General features: G+C 38.0%; 1 protein-coding gene across 8 annotated transcripts in view; it reads left to right on the top strand.

Annotated features, from left to right (window-relative positions):
• LOC148865004 (low-specificity L-threonine aldolase 1-like) overlaps positions 1-20,320 on the top strand; it is a 55,034-nt gene that overhangs the window by 24,076 nt on the left and 10,638 nt on the right. For 3 of the 8 annotated variants that reach the window (XM_088976761.1, XM_088976763.1, XM_088976762.1), the window contains 6 exons: positions 788-899; positions 3,224-3,274; positions 3,538-3,609; positions 3,804-3,936; positions 6,200-6,258; positions 6,861-6,961. In XM_088976761.1, coding sequence (XP_088832887.1) covers positions 788-899; positions 3,224-3,274; positions 3,538-3,609; positions 3,804-3,936; positions 6,200-6,258; positions 6,861-6,961 — 528 coding nt within the window. Of the gene's footprint in view, positions 1-775; positions 900-3,223; positions 3,275-3,537; positions 3,610-3,803; positions 3,937-6,199; positions 6,259-6,860; positions 6,962-10,992; positions 11,302-20,320 lie in introns of those variants that run through there. The other 5 variants (XM_088976758.1, XM_088976760.1, XM_088976759.1 and 2 more) reach the window with 3 other exon arrangements.

A 20,320-nucleotide genomic window follows, 5' to 3' on the forward strand; every position in this document is an offset into this window, starting at 1 on the left:
CAATGGAAATATGTACTAGATCTACTAGAAGATACAGGCAAGTCGGGGGTAAAACCAATTGACTCACCAATTGAATCTAATTATCATTTGGGAGACAGTCCAGGAGAGTTTTTGAAAGATGTGAAGAAGTTCCAAAGACTCGTAGGGAGACTCTTGTAGTTGTCTATGACCGGGCCTGATATTGCTTATGCAGTGGGTGCCCTTAGTCAGTTCATGGACAATCCTAGGACAACTCACTTTGAAGCTGCAGAGAGGATCCTTAGATACCTCAAGAAGTTTCCCGAAGCTGGTTTGTTGTTCCAGAAACATGGTCACTTAAAGGTGGAAGTATATACTGATGCTGATTGGGCAGGAGCAGTCGATAACCAAAAGTCTACCAGTGGGTATTGTGCCTTTGTAGGAGGAAACCTGGTCACATGGAGAACTCTTAGGTTCGAAATACAATTCTTTCAACCATGAACTGTTATTCTTTTTGCTGTTCCTAATGGAGAAGACTTAAACGATACTTTAGGTCTAGAAAGGCTTCAACATCAATCATTTTTCTACTTGTGGTGTAAGCAGGAACAATAGAGGACATGTAACACTGATTGACTGACTAAATTTACCAACTTTTGTGTTTTGATTTAGCCATTTAAATTGTTATGTATGCTATTTCAAGAAATTGATATCTAACTCATCTTACGAATAAAAACTATAGCAGAGCTCTTTGTTTTACTATTTACGTCTGGCCTTCAAACTGCCAGTTTAAAAACTTCATTTTCATACCCATACTTAGTTATCATTGCAGTTGCGGTGGCAGATGCCTCACTGTTGAATATACAAACAAGGTAGGAGAGGTTGCTAAAAAGCATGGGTTGAAGCTCCACATAGATGGAGCACGCATTTTTAATGCATCGACTGTAAGTGCAATTTCTTTATTTGAATTATAGCTTAGTAACTTATAACATTGTTTAGCTTGTCTCTGTGACAGTTTCTTTTTATGTATTTTATGTAAATGTTGACATTGTTGTTGCCTTTGGGCTCATGCATTATGCATAATCAAGGAAGTTGTATATATTCCATCAAAAACATTTTTTGTCATGTGATGTGAGGTCAACTAGCACTAAATTTCCACAAATCTTATTCCCCTTAAGTATTGCAATTAAATATTATATTTATTATGAGATGATGCCCTATTTGAGGATTAAGCTTTGGAAACTCTTCTGGTTGGAACTATCTTTGAAACTTACGCTCCAGTTCCACCTCCACTTCTCTATAGGCCTACATGTTCTAAATTCAATATGCTTCATTTTGTTCCTTGTTGCCTTGATGGAATGTTGAAGGCATCTTATGCAAGTTGAAACTTTGCAATCTATCTCCTTGTCAAATCTCTAGAACTGATGACATGGTGGACCACTTTGCACTGTCTAGCTTTTTATTGGATGACATCTTGGGTCAAGCCTTGGAGAGGGTTCTTTGTGTTTCCTCTTAGCTTCTTCTTTGTGCAAGGAGAAATCATTTTAGACCTTATCAATTGAATGGCTCTTTTTTCCTCTAAAACCTTTTTGGCTTCATCAATTGAATGGCTCTTTTTTCCTCTAAATCCTTTTTTTGAAATCATTTTAGACCTTATCCTGGTTAGTTCCCTACCCCCGCCCACCACGCACATACACTCGTTTTAGAGATCTCTCTCCTCGCAAAATTATGGTCTAACCTAGGCAGATTGCCTCAGAAATCAAGTATTTATGACACTCTTAAAGTCTGTCTCAAACCAAAAGCTTGTCCTTTATTTGTGGCATTGTTGGAGAAATATTCAATGTTATGCTTATTTATTGCCCGTTGGCACTGGAAGCCGGGAATTACTTTTTAACATTGCTCATTTTCTTTGAGTTTGTCTATTACCATTTTTTTTCTCTTTGAGTTTGTCTAATACCAATTTTTTCCCTTTGAGTTTGTACTTCGGAAATAGGCAAATTGATGGTATAGAGAGAGGACCACCGCTTGGAAAAATGGGGCAGTATCTGGATATAACTTTCTTTCCATGTTGTGAAGAAGGATAAATTGGTTTTAAGAAAAAGATTCTTGTGCCTTTAAGATAACCTGATAATTGAGTCAACACTATCATCTTAAAAACTTTATGTTCTATCTTTGGTATTCTTGGAATTGGAGTTTTTTTGCTTGAAAATCTGGATCGTTCAGATCTAGGTGGTTTTCTTAGAAGAATCATCCAAGTATTCTCTTATCCTTTAGGAGGGTTTTACTCTTCATATTTTCAGTATTTAGCTCTTCTTCAAGGCCTTGAGAAGACTGAGGACTTGGATGTATGGATATTGTTATTGAATTTGATTTAATTGGGCTTCCAGTTTGGAGGAATAGCTATGGACACTTTCTTCCATGAATCATATCCATAAATTGTCTGCTACAATGAACATTCGTTCTCCCTAATCCTAGGGAAGCAAGCAGATTAGCAGAACTCTTACCAGAAGATAGGTGGCTAGATCTTTCTTGTTTTCTTTTTCATTTTTAGTGCCTTATAAGAATGTTGAACAACTGGGTTAATTATCTTAATTGCATTTTTGGAACTCTTGGTCATAATGCTTGGGTTTCAGATAGAAAGTGCAGCTTGAAAATGACAGTGTGGCATTGCACTTGTATTTAGAGTATGAATACAACAACCAAAAGCGTTACCAATGAAAAAAAATACAAGAAGCAAAAAGCATATGGGTTGTAGTAGGGATAAATTATTTGAGTGCCCATAATTTAACAATGAAAATGGCATTGGAGAGTGGAATGGTGGAACAGGATTCATAGAACTGACTTCATATAGCTGGGGTATGGTTTAGAGTTGAGTAGAACAGCTTTCATATTGTTATAGGCTGTGCTTATTCTTCTCATTTTCGAGGCCTATGCTTTTCCATATTGTTTCTTTCTCTTGCTTTTCCCCCATTACCCCATGACAAAAAAACAAATGTTTTGGAATTTGAAAAAGGTGAGAAAAAGACATGGATTGCATACATGCCATGATACTTATATCCAATGCTTTGTCATTGATATTTTTAGGATGTTTAGAAAATTAATAAAATAATGTAAAATAGGCATAGCATATTGCTCTCAGTTGAAGAAAATAAATTCTGTTGCTTTTTGTTTGAAGAATAATGTTGCATGTACTACTGTCTGATTTTCACATTATATGCATATATGGCTACTTCAGTAATTTCTAACTTAAAACAAATTGGCTTCCCAGGCACTTGGAGTTCCTGTTAGTAGGCTCGTACAAGCTGCTGATTCGGTTTCAGTATGACTTTCTTTAATTGCTCTTTTTGCAAGTTGACTCTTTTCTCTTCTTTTTTCTTTTTTCTTTCCTCTTTCTGTATTTTGTGATATCTTATTTAAGTTTACCTGATTGACATGCAATGTATACGACCCTCTTGTGTAAACTCATAAAAATTCTATCATTGAAATATGCAGTTTTGTTCAATGGTTAATTTCTCCCCACTATGTTATAATGTGACCTGATTCCTTTTTCAAATTTATATCTTCATTGAATGTGCAAACCAGGTTTGTCTGTCTAAAGGTTTGGGAGCTCCAATTGGATCTGTCATTGTAGGATCAAAAAGCTTCATTGCCAAGGTATTGGTGATAATTTGCGGTAACTACCAGTAGGGGTGCAATTCAGGTTGGCCTGGATTAGCATTTTACACTGCTTTGGGTTGGGCCCATTCAAAATTTGACAAAAAACCAGCCTGAGCCTGCCCAAATTTCAACGCTAACTACCAGTGTTTTTTCTGCAATGAAATATTACTTGGTATTTGTCTCTGTTTTAGGCTAAGAGGATCAGGAAGACCCTGGGTGGTGGGATGAGGCAGGTCGGTATTCTTTGTGCTGCTGCTTATGTTGCATTGCATGAAAATGTGGGTAAGCTTGAGGATGATCACAAGAAAACAAAAATTTTAGCAGGTCATTTCTATGTCCTTTAGGTTGCTTTTTGCTAGTTCTCACCCTAAATTTGTTATTCTTACTGACAACGGTTCTCAATTTTGTATGAGGAAGTTCAAAACCTTAGTAGCGGGAATGATTTATGATTTGGATGTTTTTTGGCATTTTCATACTCATTTAAAGAGAATCTAATGCCTTCATCCGGGGAATCTTAATTTATCATATGCATATATACTCATTCATTTTCTATATCAATTTGTCTAATTCTCTGTGTTATCTTATCTTCCCATACCATGAAATTATTTAAATATTAAGTTCTGTGAAAAATACATTTGATACAAAGAGGTTTCCTAAATCTAATTGAGTCAAGTAGGAATCTCTTTAGATGACCCCACTCACATTTTGCCATGGGGGAAAGATCCTGTAACCCATAAACTAAGACAACAATGTCAGAAGATCTGATTCAAGTATTTGTTTCAAGAGGGAAATGTGGTGGCTGATGTTATTAATATTTTTTGGCCACACCATTAGTTGTCAGTTATGGACTGATATCCTCCACTTCATATGTTGGATCATTTTGGATGAACGTGGGGTAGGGTTACTCTGCATGTTGTGTTGCCCGTGCATTTTCTGTATGCACTAAAAGAAAGGGGAACAGGGTTTCCCTAGATAGTTAAGTGAAAACCTTTGTCTTGAAGGTGATTTAATGTCAATATGCTATCCAAAGCCACTAGCCAAGCATAACTTCCACCCTTGGGGGAACAGGGTTTCCCTAGATACCTTTCGGTCCTGAAGTTTCTCCACTTGACCTTGACAAGGACTTGTAGAAGGATTTGACTGAGAATAGACCATTTCTAGATTCTTTCCACCATCTTGAATCTTTCTTTCCAGCTGAGGCTCAGCAGATTGTGACTTTTCCAGTAGATATACACACTCTTGAATTTCCCAATCCAAGAGAAACCTCCTAAATTTTGACACCAAACTGCTCTACCTTGATTAATCTCAACTCTACAATTTTTGAATGATTTTTTTAATACAAATAATATTTAATAATTTATAACCCAAATAAGTGGGTTGGCTAGTTTGCTAGCCAGATCATCAGAACTATAAAAAAAGTGTCCTGTATGGGAGTTCCCTCTCTTTAAGTGGGAGGGGCGGGTGTAGGGGGAGGAGGTAGTTGCATAACCTACCCCACTGTCTATTTAAGCTCCATAAGGGGAAGCTAGAAGACTCTCTTTGGGGAAAATTGTCTCAAGAGATTCTTAAGAAAAGACAAGATAAAGAGAGAAAATTGTCCCAAGAGAGACCTTCCTATATATGTCTTCTGCTATGTATCCTTCTTTCTCTCTCTTTTATTTTCACTTTTGAAAAAGGAAATAAAGGGAAATAAACCATCTACGACCAGGCGCCTCTACTTGGTTGATTATGGTCCCTCTTTTAAGATAAACTTAGGGATTAAACCATCTACAATCTAATTCTCAAGGGCTGATTATGGTTCCCTTCAAATGAAAATGAAGAACAAGAAGATAAAAACCATCTACAATCAAATATTCAATTTGATTGACTACGGTTCCCTTCTTGTACTAAAAAATCCAAAGGATTAAGGCTGTCTACAGTCAGCATTTCATTTGATTGACTACAGTTTATTGTGAAGAAAGGAGTGGGAAGGAAATCTTCTTTGTATCAAAAAGAAAAGAGAGAAATGTATTGTTGTAGAGTTTCTCAATTGTATTTTCTTTTTTTCTTCTCATTCTTGTAACTTGATGTAAAAGAAATGTAAATGAAAGGTTCTTCATAAGTACTCTATTGTTCTTTTCTTTTGTTCTATGCATTCATTTCTCTAAGTCAGAATGAAAAGGTGCTCTCTACTTTCTTGTGGAGACGTAATTAAGGGGAACAATTCGTATGATTCCCTGAATGGGCCTTACCCAAAATAATAAAAACTCAATCACTTGATTGATTGAATTATGTTGCATGGGAATTTATTAAAATTTTCACACCAATAACAATGGAGCTATTCTTCATGCCCAACCTATGCATGCGAGGGCAAAGATCACACAGTTTTCCAATACCCAGCCAATCGTCCTCCCAAAATTTAATTGTTGAACCATCCCTAGCTCTGAAGGAAACGAGATTATGAAAGAAGAATATTGAACTTTGCTGTCTCATGAGAAAAAATGCTAGTTGAGCTATATATTTTGAGCTTTATCTGTAAAATCTACTTATGATCTACAATGTCCAATATTTTACTATGGTGCATTTTGTTGATTTTGACTTTCTGCAGATGGGATTAATCAGATCAAGGAACTAAGTATAGATATGTCTTCAATAGAGACAAATATTGTGAGTATCACTAGTTACTTGAGTATAAAATATAGTGTGGCATTGGTCTTTTGAATAGTACCAGACAGTTAAATCTAGGAAACTAGATTATATATTAGGTTAATAGCTGCCTCAACTGATTTGTTGTGTTTTTGGTTCATTTCATAGTCACAAAGACATAACCAAGATGCAATTCTGCTTTACTTACAACCCTCAATTTGTACATTGATAAAATCATCAATTTGTACTCTGAGAGTCAGGTCTCATGCCCCCGTTATGATCATTAATAAAGCCGTTTTGTTTTTCTTTAAATGAAAATTGGTATTTTGGATATCAAATCTGTAGCTATTCCATTAAATCTATCAGGCTTAGAAAGCTTTATCTTTCTCATTCTAGATTTTAGGATTTTCTTAGTATTGCATCTGTTTACCACCTTATAATGGGTTTATTAGTGTTATGCTATGAGAGTTGCTAGTAGAGCAAGTTTAAAACCCTATTTGGGTTATTACTTGAGTATGCTGTAGACTGTTAATTCCATGTATTACTTATATTATTTGATTCTGTTAATTACTTCATATAATGATTATGAAGTAAATATTTGCCTTTATTTATTGTATAAACAGATATTTTTTGATATATTGGAGGGCTCAAACGTCACAGTAGAGAAGCTTGTCCAGTTCCTGGAAAAACATGGTATACTTGTGATGCCAGCAAGCTCGTCCAGGTGTGTTTTCAATTGTGAACAGCCCTGGTTGTCATTGTCATGCTTAGTAATTGGTTGATGCAATTTGTAGTGTCTTTAAATTGTGCAAAGCTTGAAAATTAAGTGCTCCAGTTTGCATGGGCTACTTACCAAATGTAAGGAATAACCATTTGAAATAAGGTTGCCTTGTATTTGGAAGAAATGGAAATACAAGTTGGAGGATGACTTGTGAAATTGCTATTTTTTGGGATTTTCTGTTCAGATCCAAAATTTAGCTTTGTGGAATCTGGACGGCAGCAGACCCTTCTCCATGTTTTCTGCCATTTTAGGTGTTTTCAAATTCTTTTTGTTGGTGGTCGCCTAGAAACTACCAGTTTTCACTCCCATTTTGCATTCCTACTCTCCCCCCCCCCGATGCAATAGATCCTTTTGTTTTAATAAATAACAGAAATATATTCATTAAAGAAAATTAGGAAAGTACAAAAACGGAGAGGTAAACTCTCTTAACTCTTCCCAAACATAATACAAAAGAAAGGTAAATTAAAGCATAACCCAAAAAATATGATTCCTTCCCACTCCCTGTTTAGTCAACGCATCAGCAAAGCAATTTGCTTCTCTTTTAACCCAATTCAGATTAGCTTCTATTCCTTATGTGAGATAATACCTAAACTTCCTTTTTTCATTGATGTATCCCGCCACCCCATCTCTTCCTCCTTTTGAAGCCAGCTGATAACCAACTTTGAATCCCCTTTAGTTATCAGTTTAGATAAACTCAATTCGTTGGCTTTCTGAACTCCTTCCATGACAATGAATCCTGATGCAGTACACCCCTTAGATATTGAAAATATTGCCGAAAGCTTTATTGAGAAAAAGGAGCATCCAAATTTTCATAAACTATATGAAAAGAGAAAGATGACTGAGGAAGGAAAAGTAGCTCATTAGTAGCCCAATAATCAAGCCAATGTAGCATCAGTTCAGTCCAGTTTCTATTAGGTTGTTTAATATATTATTTTTAGTTTTCTTTTTTTTTTTTTTAAGAATTCATGTTAAAAGTTTGAGTTTTACTTTTTCTAAAGAAGTCAGTTTCCTATTGCACGTAACTTTCCTTTTTCTTTTTGGAGTCATATTGTAATTAACTCTTCCCTATTATAAAAGGGAGGGCTGGTAAAGCTTTTCAGAGTATGATTGATATTTGAAATTAATTAATTTTTGGATTACTGTTTATGCTACAGAAATCTGTTAATAGAGTTAGGTAATCCTAGACTCTATCCCTTCATTACTCTTTTATCGAATGTAAGAGAGGATCCTGACACTCTAATTTTGTGGGTTAGACATTGTTTTACAAATTAGAAGCTGAACCTTACCTTTAATTTCTGGCCTAAGAAACTTGTTCCAGGAATTATTGGTGAGTTAATTAAAATACAGCATATCATTTGCTGTTGCACTACCTCAATCGATATCACATATCAGAGATTTGTTCTTCTTGGGAGCATTGATCTGTGGACTGTGCTGAAATCAAAGTATGGAGTCAGATTAGAATTCAATTTCAAGGGAAGAATTTCAGAAATCTCAAGAAGAATTGATGTCACAGCTGACCTAAAAATTCGATATGCTCATACAGAAGTTTGCAAGAATTGTTCTTAATCTCCAAATAGCTGGACAATCACAACATGCAGGAGATGTTGTAAGTTTGGTCATATCCTACACCACCAGACCCAAGTCAGAGCTCTCCTAGAAGAGGGACTTGGCCAGGAAGACTATTTTGTGATCAGAACCTTACCCAGCTTAATGATAACTTCAATGGACAGAATAGTCATGGCCAAAATAATCAACTCCAGAATACTCATTGGGTGACAGGGCTTGAACTCATATTCCTGAGTTCAATGGAGTTCAAGAGACAGATGATGACCTGGATTGGACACTTGTTGTTGACAATCTCTTCAAGCTGTTCTTTATGTTAAGTTATTATTGTTTGGGTCGTTTGCCTTTTTCTTCATTGAGTCTATTATTTCCAACATTATTTAAAGGATTAAGTCTGTCGAGTCTACATTGTGAGTTGTTACGATCCATTTCTCCCACATTAGTAGTATGAGATGCTAAAATGAAACTCAACTGGGACAGGGAGAGGAAGACTCCCGGAGATAAACCCCCACTGTTCGGCCTGATTTGGAGCTCAAATCAGAGATTGATAAGACTGTAAGTTGCATTCAGTTATCCCTGGGTTATATTTCTGGTTTTGGGGACTGTTGAAGTGTTCGAGACCCCTTTAAATTTGTTCAGCTGTTCGGCTGTGGTTAACCTGATTTAACTCGGAGATTTTTGGGTTGTTTTTCTCACCCTGTTGGACTGTCAAGTTGCTGAAACCTCTTTGGACTCAGTGGTGCAAGTTCTTATTTCAGTTTAGTTGCTTCTTGGACCTATACGGACTGCTCCTGAGGTGGTTCTTACTTGGTGACAGTGGGGTATTCTCTGCTGCATACACAGTGTTCGTAAAAAGGCCTCTTTAATTACTACAGACTGTGTTTTGCTCTCTTTAGGGCACTTATTGTTGGGAACCTAGAATCCCTAACTAGAAAGGTACTCCAATCGGGTACACAGTGTTTGGAGGTCTGCTGGTTACCTCTTGAAGGCTGAATCAAGTCATCTTCTTCTTGAAAGAGTTGTTACCGAGTTTGGTTCTCACGGCTGTCGGGTGTGAGTTGGCCTTGTGAGTTGCTATGTTTGAGGCCGATTTAACCCAATCTGAAGCATTTACATGATGGACTCCTCAGATATTGAGAGTAACAATGTTGCTGAATATGGACATGCTTTGGGAACCCCAGCTGATTCTTTATTGACTGTGACCACAGTTAAACTGGATGGAACCAACTATCTGGCATGGTCACAATCTGTGAAAATTTATATATGTAGCAGAGGAAAGTGGGGGTTTATCTCCGGGAGCAAGAAGGCTCCCCTAGAGGATGATCCCTCTTATGAGAAATGGATTCAAGAGAATTACACCGTTATTGGGTGGCTTGTGAATTCAATGCAGCCACAGATTAGTCAACATTATCTATGGATGAACTCAGCAAAGGAAATCTGGAACAGTGTTGCAGAAACCTATTCCCAGAAACTAAATGTAGCCAGAGCCTATAAATTGAGAAGTGATGTGAAGAATTTAAGATAGGGGAGAAATTCCTTGTGGTATACTTCTCAACCTTGAAGTCTTTGTGGCAAGAAATTGATCTAATAGAAGTTGTAACTTGGGACACTACCAATGATGCAGAAACCTACAGGAAATTAGTTGAAAGAAACAAGGTGTTTGAGTTCCTAACTCGACTAAACTCAAAATATGACATCACAAAACAAAATATTTTATCCAAGGAAAGTGTCTCATTGTCACAAGCGTATGCTTTGGTCAGTAGTGAAAAAAGCAGAAGGCTGGTACAGGTTCAAGGGGTTGGCACTATTGATCACTTTGCAAATATGGGGGTTAAACCCAAAGGAGTTGTGGGGGCTCCTAGTGGCTCTGGAAAGAAAGAAGTATGCGAATACTGCAAGAAGCCAAAGCACACCAAAGACAAGTGCTGGAAATTACATCCCGGTCTTGTTCCTATTCGGTTTCAGAAGAAACATGATAGTAGAAGGATAGGGAGTGCAAATATAGCAATTGGTCCAGATACTGAAGTTGAGTCTGCCTGTGCACAGTTGGCGGCCATGAAAGTTGAGTATGAAAAGTTTGGAAAGATGATCAGTCATCTCGAAGGTGTAACTTCATCTTCCAACCCTTCAAGAAGTTCAGCCACTTCTGCATTTGCTCACTCAGGTATAAGAGCTTCTGCTAATCATATGACCAACCTTTCTACTTTGTTTGTTTCATATGATTTTCTTCCTGGCCATGATAAAATCACCTTAGCCGATGGTTCTCTTGCCTCTATTTCTGGCAAGGGAACCGTCAAGGCTACAGATTCCTTACTCCTACATAGATTAAATACAAATTTGTTATCAGTAAGTAGTTTAACCAAGTCATTAAATTGTTGTGTAATCTTATTTCTTTCCCACTGTGTTTTCAGGATCTAGAGTCTCGGAAGGTGATTGGGAGTGGCCGTGAAGCGAATGGAGTATACTTGCTCGATACTCCGGGACAATGCTTTGATCAGCCTAGGAATGATGCTTTTGGTTCTATTTCTTCAGTCTACTAGTCGAATTATGTTGTGTCATTGTCGTTTGGGTCATTTGTCTTTTCTTGCTTTAAGTCATCTATTCCCTAAATTGTTCAAGGGAATTAGTGTGTCTAGTCTTCATTGTGAATTGTGTCAGTTATCAAAGCATTGTAGAAACAATTACCCTTTGAGCAATAAAAGATTTTCTTTTCCTTTTAATATTGTGCACTCTGATGTGTGGGGGCCTTACCATTTATCCTCTATGGGGGCTATAAATACTTCATCTTGTTTATTGATGATTTTTCTCGGTTCACTTGGATATTCCTGATGAAATCTCGTGATGAAGTTCCAAGACTCATGAGGCAATTTCATGAATTTGTTTTAACCCAGTTTGATACCAGGATTAAAATTTTCAGATTTGACAATGCAAAAGAATATTTTGAGAAGAACTTATCCTCCTATCTCTCTGACATGGGGGTTATTCATCAAAGTTCTTGTTTTAGAACCCCTTAACAGAATGGAGTTGCTGAAAGGAAAAATAGGCATATTGTTGAAGTTGCAAGGAGCCTTTTGTTTGCCTCACATGTTCCTACAAGATTTTGGGGTGATGCTGTTCTCACTGCTACCTACCTCATAAACCGTATGCCATCCAGCGTTTTAGGGTTTAAATCCCCCTTCAGTCTTCTTTATTCGAACAAGGACCTTTTTCCTATTCCTCTTCGTGTGTTTGGCTGCACCTGTTATGTACACATTTCAAGTGCCCAGAGACATAAATTTGAACCAAAAGCCCACAAGTGTATCTTCCTTGGTTATTCCCCCACACAGAAGGGTTACTGTTGTTTTGATCCAAAGACTGGCACTCGATATGTCTCAATGGATGTCACCTTTGATGAACTTTCTCCCTTTTATGGTTCCTCACAAGTGTTTGCTCTTCCTCATCAAGAGACTCATCTGGGACAGGGAGAGGAAGAGCAAACACTTGTGATAAACTCTCCCCCTGTGGACAATGTCCTTCCAGAGAGGAACCATAAAAGGGAGAAAGTCCATCAAAGGTGACATCCATTGAGACATATCGAGTGCCAGTCTTTGGATCAAAACAACAGTAAACCTTCTGTATGGGGGAATAACTAAGGAAGATACACTTGTGGGATTTTGGTTCAAATTTATGTCTTTGGGCACTTGGAATGTGTACATTACAGGTGCAGCCAAACACACGAAGAGGAATAGGAAAAAGGTCCTTGTCCGAAGCACCTGAGTCGATAATCCAAGGGGTCTTAAGATTACCTGAAGCGGTTACATGATTAGTAGAAGCTCTTATACCTGATTGAGCAAACGCAGAAGTGGCTAGACTTCTTAAAGGGTTGGAAGATGAAGTTACACATTCGAGATGACTGATCATCTTTCCAAACTTTTCATACTCAACTTTCATGGCTGCCAACTGTGCACAGGCAGACTCAACTTCAGTATCTGGACCAGTTGCTACATTTGCACTCCCTGTCCTTCTACTATCATGTTTCTTCTGGAACCGAATAGGAACAAGACCGGGATATAATTTTCAGCACTTGTCTATGGTGTGCTTTGGCTTCTTGCAGTATTCACATACAACTTCTTTCTTTCCAGAGCCACTAGGAGCCCCCACAACTCCTTTGGGTTTAACCCCCATATTTGTAAAGTGATCAATAGTGCCAACCCCTTGAACCTGTACCATCCTTCTGCTTTCTTCACTACTGACTGAAGCATACGCTTGTGACAATGAGACACTTTCCTTGGATAAAATATTTTGTTTTGTGATGTCATATTCTGGGTTTAGTCCAGTTAGGAACTCAAACACCTTGTTTCTTTCAACTAATTTTTTGTAGGTTTCTGCATCATTGGTAGTGTCCCAAGTTACAACTTCTATTAGATCAATTTCTTGCCATAAAGACTTCAAGGTTGAGAAGTATACCGCAAGGGATTTCTCCCCTTGTCTTAAATTCTTCACATTACTTTTCAATTTATAGGCTCTGGCTACATTTAGTTTCTGGGAATAGGTTTTTGCAACACTGTCCCAAATTTCCTTTGTTGAGTTCATCCATAGATAATGTTGACTAATCTGTGGCTGCATTGAATTCACAAGCCACCCAATAACGGTGTAATTCTCTTGAATCTATTTCTCATAAGAGGGATCATCCTCTAGGGGAGCCTTCTTACTCCCGGAGATAAACCCCCACTTTCCTCTACTACATATATAATTTTCACAAATTGTGACCATGCCAGATAGTTGGTTCCATCCAGTTTAACCGTAGTCACAGTCAACAAAGAATCAGCTGGGGTTCCCTAAGCATGTCCATATTCAGCAACATTCTTACTCTCAATATCTGAGGAGTCCATCATGTAAATGCTTCAGATTGGGTTAAATCGGCCTCAAACACAGCAACTCACAAGGCCAACTCACACCCGAGTCGTGAGAACCAAGCTCGGTAACAACTCTTTCAAGAAGAAGATGACTTTATTCAGCCTTCAAGAGGTAATCAGCAGACCTCCAAACATTGTGTACCCGATTGGAGTACCTTTCTAGTTAGGGATTCTAGGTTCCCAACAATAAGTGCCCTAAAGAGAGCAAAACACAATCCGCAGTAATTAAAGGGGCCTTTTTACGAACACCGTGTATGCAACAGAGAATACCCCACTGTCACCAAGTAAGAACCACCTCAGGAGCAGTCCGTATAGGTCCAAGAAGCAACTAAACTGAAGTAAGAACTTGCACCACTGAGTCCAAAGAGGTTTCAGCAACTTGACAGTCCAATAGGGTGAGAAAAACAACCCAAAAATCTCCGAGTTAAATCAGGTTAACCACAGCCGAACAGCTGAACAAATTTAAAGGGGTCTCGAACACTTCAACAGTCCCCAAAACCAGAAATATAACCCAGGGATAACTGAATGCAACTTACAGTCTTATCAATCTCTGATTTGAGCTCCAAATCAGGCCGAACAGTCCTCTCTGATTCTTCCTGGTCACCGAACCACTCTCCCAGTGATTAGAGTCTTGGGCACCCTCCAATGACCTCTAAGAATTAGGCGAACAAGTTGAAACTTCCAGCCCTAGAACACCCTCATGTAGTCGGCTGGACAATACCACATGAGAGCCACGCCAATTTCAGGCCTGCTCTGATACCATGTTGAAAAACAACCCTTCGAAGTATGGGATTGTATAGGATTAGATGGAAAAATCAAAATGAGTAAAACAACTGAAAAGATTGGTAGAAGATGAAGAGAGAGCTGGCGGCAAAGAGGGTTAGAGAATGAGAGGTTCGAACTAATCTCTCCCTCTAACACTCTAACACTATTTCATTATGTTAGTTTTTGAATAATTACAAGGGAGGCCCTTGGTTGGGCAAGAAATTTCAAAAAACATAGCATAGAAGAGGATGGGCCCGGAATAAGGCCCATTACAGAAAAGAACATAAATGTAACATAGAATAACAGCCTATGGGCCATTTGGCCCATCTTCTCTACACCTCCCTCTGATAGCTAGCTTTTAGGGGTGAATTCTCCTAAGGCACGTATCAAATGGTATCAAAGCCTACAACATACCTCCTAGTTGCAATTGTGCGATGTAGGTGGTGACATCGGTATTGCAGTATTCGGTCGGGACTAGGAGGACTAGTGCAAAGCCAGCTTGCATGTGGAGCATGGTGGAATGTTACGATCCATTTGTCCCACATTGGTAGTATGGGATTCTAATTTGAGATATCCCACATTGGTAGTATGAGATGCTATTGTGGGGTATATATGTGCTTGGGTTCCCTCCCTCTAATAGCTAGCTTTTAGGGGTGAGTTCTCCTAAGGCACGTATCATGGGTCTTGTGAGTTCTTAAAGCATTGTAAGAACTCTTATCCTACCAGTAATAAAAGATGTACCATTCCTTTTAATATTGTTCATTTTGATGTGTGGGGGCCCTACCATTTTCCTTGTATAGGTGGCTATAAATATTTCATTCTATTTATTGACGATTTTCATGGTATACATGGATTTATCTTATGCGCTCTCGTGCTGAGGTGCCTAAACTTGTGTAGAAGTTTCATGAATATGTACTCACCTAATTTGATATCCGCATCAAAATATTTCGATCAGGTAATGCTAAGAAATATTTTGAGAAGGATCTTAACTTTTCTATTTTGAAAAGTTTGGGGTTGTTCATTATAGCTCTTGTGCCCATACTCTACAAAAAAAATGGAGTAGCGGAGAGGAAAAACAACACATTGTGGAAGTTGCAAGGAGTAGTCTTTTTGCTACCCATGTCTGTGAGATTTTGGGGTGATGAAGTTTTAACATAACCATTTTCCTTCTCGAGTCTTGGGGTTTAAGTCTCGTTTTGGTGTCCTCTTTCTTTTTTGATATTTTCTCCATTCCTCTACGTGTTATGTACACATTCGTAGTTCCAAGAGACGCAAATTTGAACATAAGGCTCGGAAATTTACACATTCCTTATTTTAACACTTGATTTGTTTCTATTGATGTCACTTTTGCAGAGTTTGTTCCTTTTTATATTCATTCTTCTGAGGGGGAGCATTCTCTTGAACTGTTTACTTCACCCCTTCTGTTGCCAATTCTTGTTGAACCTTGTATTGAGTCCTCTATAGTTCCTTCTATTTCCATCGAGTGTGCTTTTTCTCCTTACTTTCCTAGTCCTAAGTCTGTAACTGAAGCCTTGGCCAAACTAGAGTGGAGGGGTGACATGAGAATTGACATAGAAGCACTTCATAAGAACAATACTCGGAACATTGTTGACTTGCCTGTTGGTAAGGAACCTATTGGCTGTAAATGGGTTTACACCATCAAGTATCATGCTGATGGAACAATTAAGAGGTATAAGGCACGACTTGTTGTCAAGGGATATACCTAGGTGTATGGGATAAGTTATATGTAGACCTTCTCTTCAGTAGCTAAAATGACTTCTGTAAGGGTTATTATCTTTGGCAGTGAGTTGTCACTGGCCTCTTTATCAATTTGGTGTTAAGAATGCATTCTTGATTGGTGATCTAATTGAAGAAGTATATATGTCTCTTCCCCCTAGTATGTATGGTAAGGAGATGTAAGGCAAGGTATGCAAAATGAAGAAGTCACTTATGGCTTGAAGCAATCTCCACATGCTTGGTTTGACAGGTTGAGGGCTGCTCTCATTTGTTTGGATACACTCAAACCCAATTAGATCATACCCTCTTTGTTAAGAGGAGATACTTGGGTCACCTTTCTTATTGTTTATGTGGATGATATTGTTGTTACTAGTAGTGATACACATGAAGTTACTGGTTTCAAGAAGTTCCTTAATTCTGAGTTTGAAACCAAATATTTAGGGGAGTTAAGATATTTGTTGGGCATTGGAGTTGCTAGATTCAAAGAAGGAATCTTCATTTCCCAGTGGAAGTATGTGCTGAACCTTCTCATTGAGATTGGAAAGCTTGGTGCCAAACCTGCCTCCATTCCTATTGATGTGAATCACAAGCTCTCAACTGATGATGAAGAGCTCTTGAAAAATAGGGGAGTGTTTTAGAGATTGTTGGGGAAACTTTTATATCTCTGTATGACACATCTAGACATTTCATATGTTGTGAATGTAATTAGCTAGTTTTTGCATGCCCCCAGAGACACAGATATGGCTGTTGCAGAAAGGGTGCTATGTTATCTTAAAGGCACTCCTGGGAAGGGCATACTCGTTGCCAAGCATGGTCATATTAAATTAGAAGTCTATATAAGTGCTGCTTGGACAGGTAATATAGATGACAAGAGGTCTACATCAAGTTATTGTGCTATGGTAACTAGAAACATGGTTTCTTGGAGGAGTAAGAAGCAGTCAGTGGTAGTTAGATCTTCAGTGGGGCAAAGTATACAGCTATGGCCCATGGGGGTTTTGGAGTTGTTATGGCTCAGATCTCTCCTAGATGAGATAGGTATCACTTATGATAAGTCCCTGATATTATATTGTGATAATCAGGATGCTATAAACATTGCTCATAACTTGGTTTTGCATGACAAAACTAAGCACATTGAGGTAAGACCGACACTTTATATGAGGGAGAGTGGCCTTAGGGAAGTGTGTCTTCCTTTCATTACTTCAAAAGAACAACTAGTAGATATTTTGAGTAAGGGAGTTCCTAAGGTGAAGCTACAACACTATGTAAGCTACAACACTAGTAATCCTTCCAATGCATATGCTAATTCAGGTACTGCACTTGCTTGCCTCTCCACTAATAACCCATGGATTGTTGACTCTAGAGCTAGTGCCCACATGACTGGTATGTCTTCTTCTTTTTCTTCCTTTACACTGACCACTGGGAAAGTTTAAGTTACAGTTGCTGATGGATCCTAGGCTCCTATCTCTGGTTTGGGTGAAGTTAAGCTTGCCCAAAACCTTTCCTTAAAATCCATCCTTCATGTTCCCCAGTTTCATAAAAATCTATTATCTGTTAGTTCTCTGACTAAGTCTCATAACTTCTATGTGACTTTCTTTCCTACCCATTATGTTTTTTAGGACCTGAGCACTAGGAGGATGATTGGAAGTGGACTTGAAGTTGGAGTCTACCTTTTTGATAAAGCTTTGGAACAAGGAATGTTGTGTTTGGCCGAATCCTCTACAAGTTAGAAATTGAGTCTTTTGCAGCTATGGCATTGTCATCTTGGTCATGTATCTTTGGTTTTGTTAAACTTTTCTTTCCAATGTTGTTTGAGTTAGTATTAAACTTAAGTCTTGATTGTGAAGTTTGTCATTTGTCAAAACAATGTAGAACCACATATTTTGTAAGTAATAGAAAAGCAATGTTGCCTTTCATTTGATCCACACTGATGTCTGGGGCCCATATACTATTCCTAGTATGGGAGGTTACAAGTACTTAATTCTTTTCATTGATGACTATTCTCGATACACCTAGCTCTACTTGATGCGAAGTCGGGACAAAGTTCCTACAATTGTCCAAAATTTCATGAAAATGGCGGAAACACAGTTTTGAGAAGAGAATTAAAATAAAAAGATCTGATAATCCAAAAGAATACTTTGAAAATTGTTGAAGGAATTTTTTTTAATCCAAATAATATTTAAATAAATTAGAACGTGGGTTGGCTAGTCTGCTAGCCAAATCATTAAAACTATAAAACAGTATCCCATATGGGAATTCCCTCTCTTTAAGTGGGAGGAACAAGTGTCCTTCACCTAGGAGGAGGTAGTTACATAACTACCCCATTCCCTATTTAAGCTCCTTAAGGGGAAGCTAGAAGCGGAGAGAAATAAAGACTCTTTGGAGAAAATTCTCACAAGGGATTCTTAAGACAAGCAAAGGTAAGGATAGAAGAAAAGAGAAGTGCTCAAGGGAAGGCAGGAAAGGAAAAGTCTCACTAATATAGGTAGAAAAAATGAAAGTCCTCTCTGTGAATACTTCCTATATATGTCTTCTGCTATGTATCCTTCTCTCTCTCTTTTATTTTCACTTTTGAGAAGGGAAATAGAGGGAAATAAAACATCTACAACCAGGTGCTTCTACTTGGTTGATTATGGTCCCTCTTTCAAGACAAAGTTAGGGATTAAACCATCTACAGTCTAATTCTCGAAGATTGATTATGGTTCCCTTCAAATGAAAATGAAGAGTAGAGGGGAATAAACCATCTACAATCAGGTGCCTCTACTTGGTTGATTATGGTCCTTCTTTCAAGACAAAGTTAGGGATTAAACCATCTACAATCTAATTCTTGAAGGCTGATTATGGTTCCCTCAAATGAAAATGAAGAGCAGTGGGATGGAAATCGTCTACAATCAAATATTCAGTTTGGTTGACTATGGTTCCCTTTTTTGTGTGCAAAATTCCAAGGATTAAGGCTATCTACAATCATAATTTCATCTGATTGACTACAACTTATTGTGAAGAAAGGAGTGAGAAGGAAATTTTCTTTGTATTAAAAAGAAAAGAGGAATGTATGACCGTATAGTTTCTTAATTGTATTTTCTTTTTCTTTCTTCTCATTCTTGTACACCTAATGTAAAAGAAAAGCAAATGAAAAGTTCTTTTAAGTACCCTATTGTTCATTTCTTTTGTTCTATGTGTTCATTTCTCCAAGTCAGAATCAAAAGGTGTTCTCTACTTTCTTGTGGAGCTGTAATTAAGGGGAACAATCCGTATGATTCCCTGAATGGGCCTTACCCAAAATAATAAAAACTCAATCACTTGATTGAGTGAATTATGTTGCATGAGAATTTATTAACATTTTCACACCAACAAAAACCAACTACAAGTATTTCTTTAAGAAAAAGGGCGTCATCCACTTGAGTTCATGCACTCCTACTCCACAATAGAATGGGATTGCTGAGAGAAAGAATAAACATGTTGTTGAAGTTACCAGAGGGTTGTTGTTTCAGACTCATTCTCCCACTCGTTTTTGGGGAAATGCTATTGAAACAACTATGTACCGCATTAACTGACTTCCATCAAGGAGCCTCAAACTTCAATCTCCTCATCAACTCCTTTTTCCTGATGAACCACCTTCAGTCTTCCTCTTAGGGTCTTTGGTTGCCTCTGCTTTGTTCATGATATGAGTCCCTCTAGACACAAATTTGATCCTAAGTCTATCAAATGTATTTTCCTTGGTTATTCTCCTATCTAGAAAGGGTATCACTGCTCTGATCCTCAATCTAGAAGGAGATATGCTTCTAAGGATGTTACATTCATCGAGTCCTCCACTTTTTTCCAATCATCTCGTCCTTCTCTTTAGGGGGAGAATGTTAGTGAAGATCAGACTCCCTTTTGTCTTCCTATTCCAGACTCATATTCTACTTCCAATCCATCTTCTACTACCATTTCTTCACCTCCTCCTCCCCTTCATGTGTTTCGTCCTTGGTCTTGGCAATAGTTTTTTATTAGGCAGCAGAAAAAGGTAGCTTCTAATGCTGAATGTCCACCACAATCTGAACACCCAGACTCAGGTAATCTTGACCCTACTCCTCTTGAATCTACTGATGCTCCTATCACTAATCCTAACCTTGATCTTCCCATTGCCATCCGCAAGGGAAAGAGAAAGTGCACCAACTATCCCATCACCAATTATGTTTCCTATGATGCTTTCTCACCCTCTTATTGTGCCTATATCTCAGCTATCTCTTCTGTTTCTATTCCTCATAGTGTTACAGAGGTAGTGTAATCACCCCATTGGAAAGAATCTATGAACCAGGAGATGGATGCCCTCATAAAGAGCCAGACTTGGGGTCTTGTTTCT

Source organism: Nelumbo lutea, chromosome 3 (genome assembly GCF_056320005.1).
Source record: "Nelumbo lutea isolate HS-2025 chromosome 3, American lotus-T2T, whole genome shotgun sequence".
Taxonomy (NCBI): domain Eukaryota; kingdom Viridiplantae; phylum Streptophyta; class Magnoliopsida; order Proteales; family Nelumbonaceae; genus Nelumbo; species Nelumbo lutea.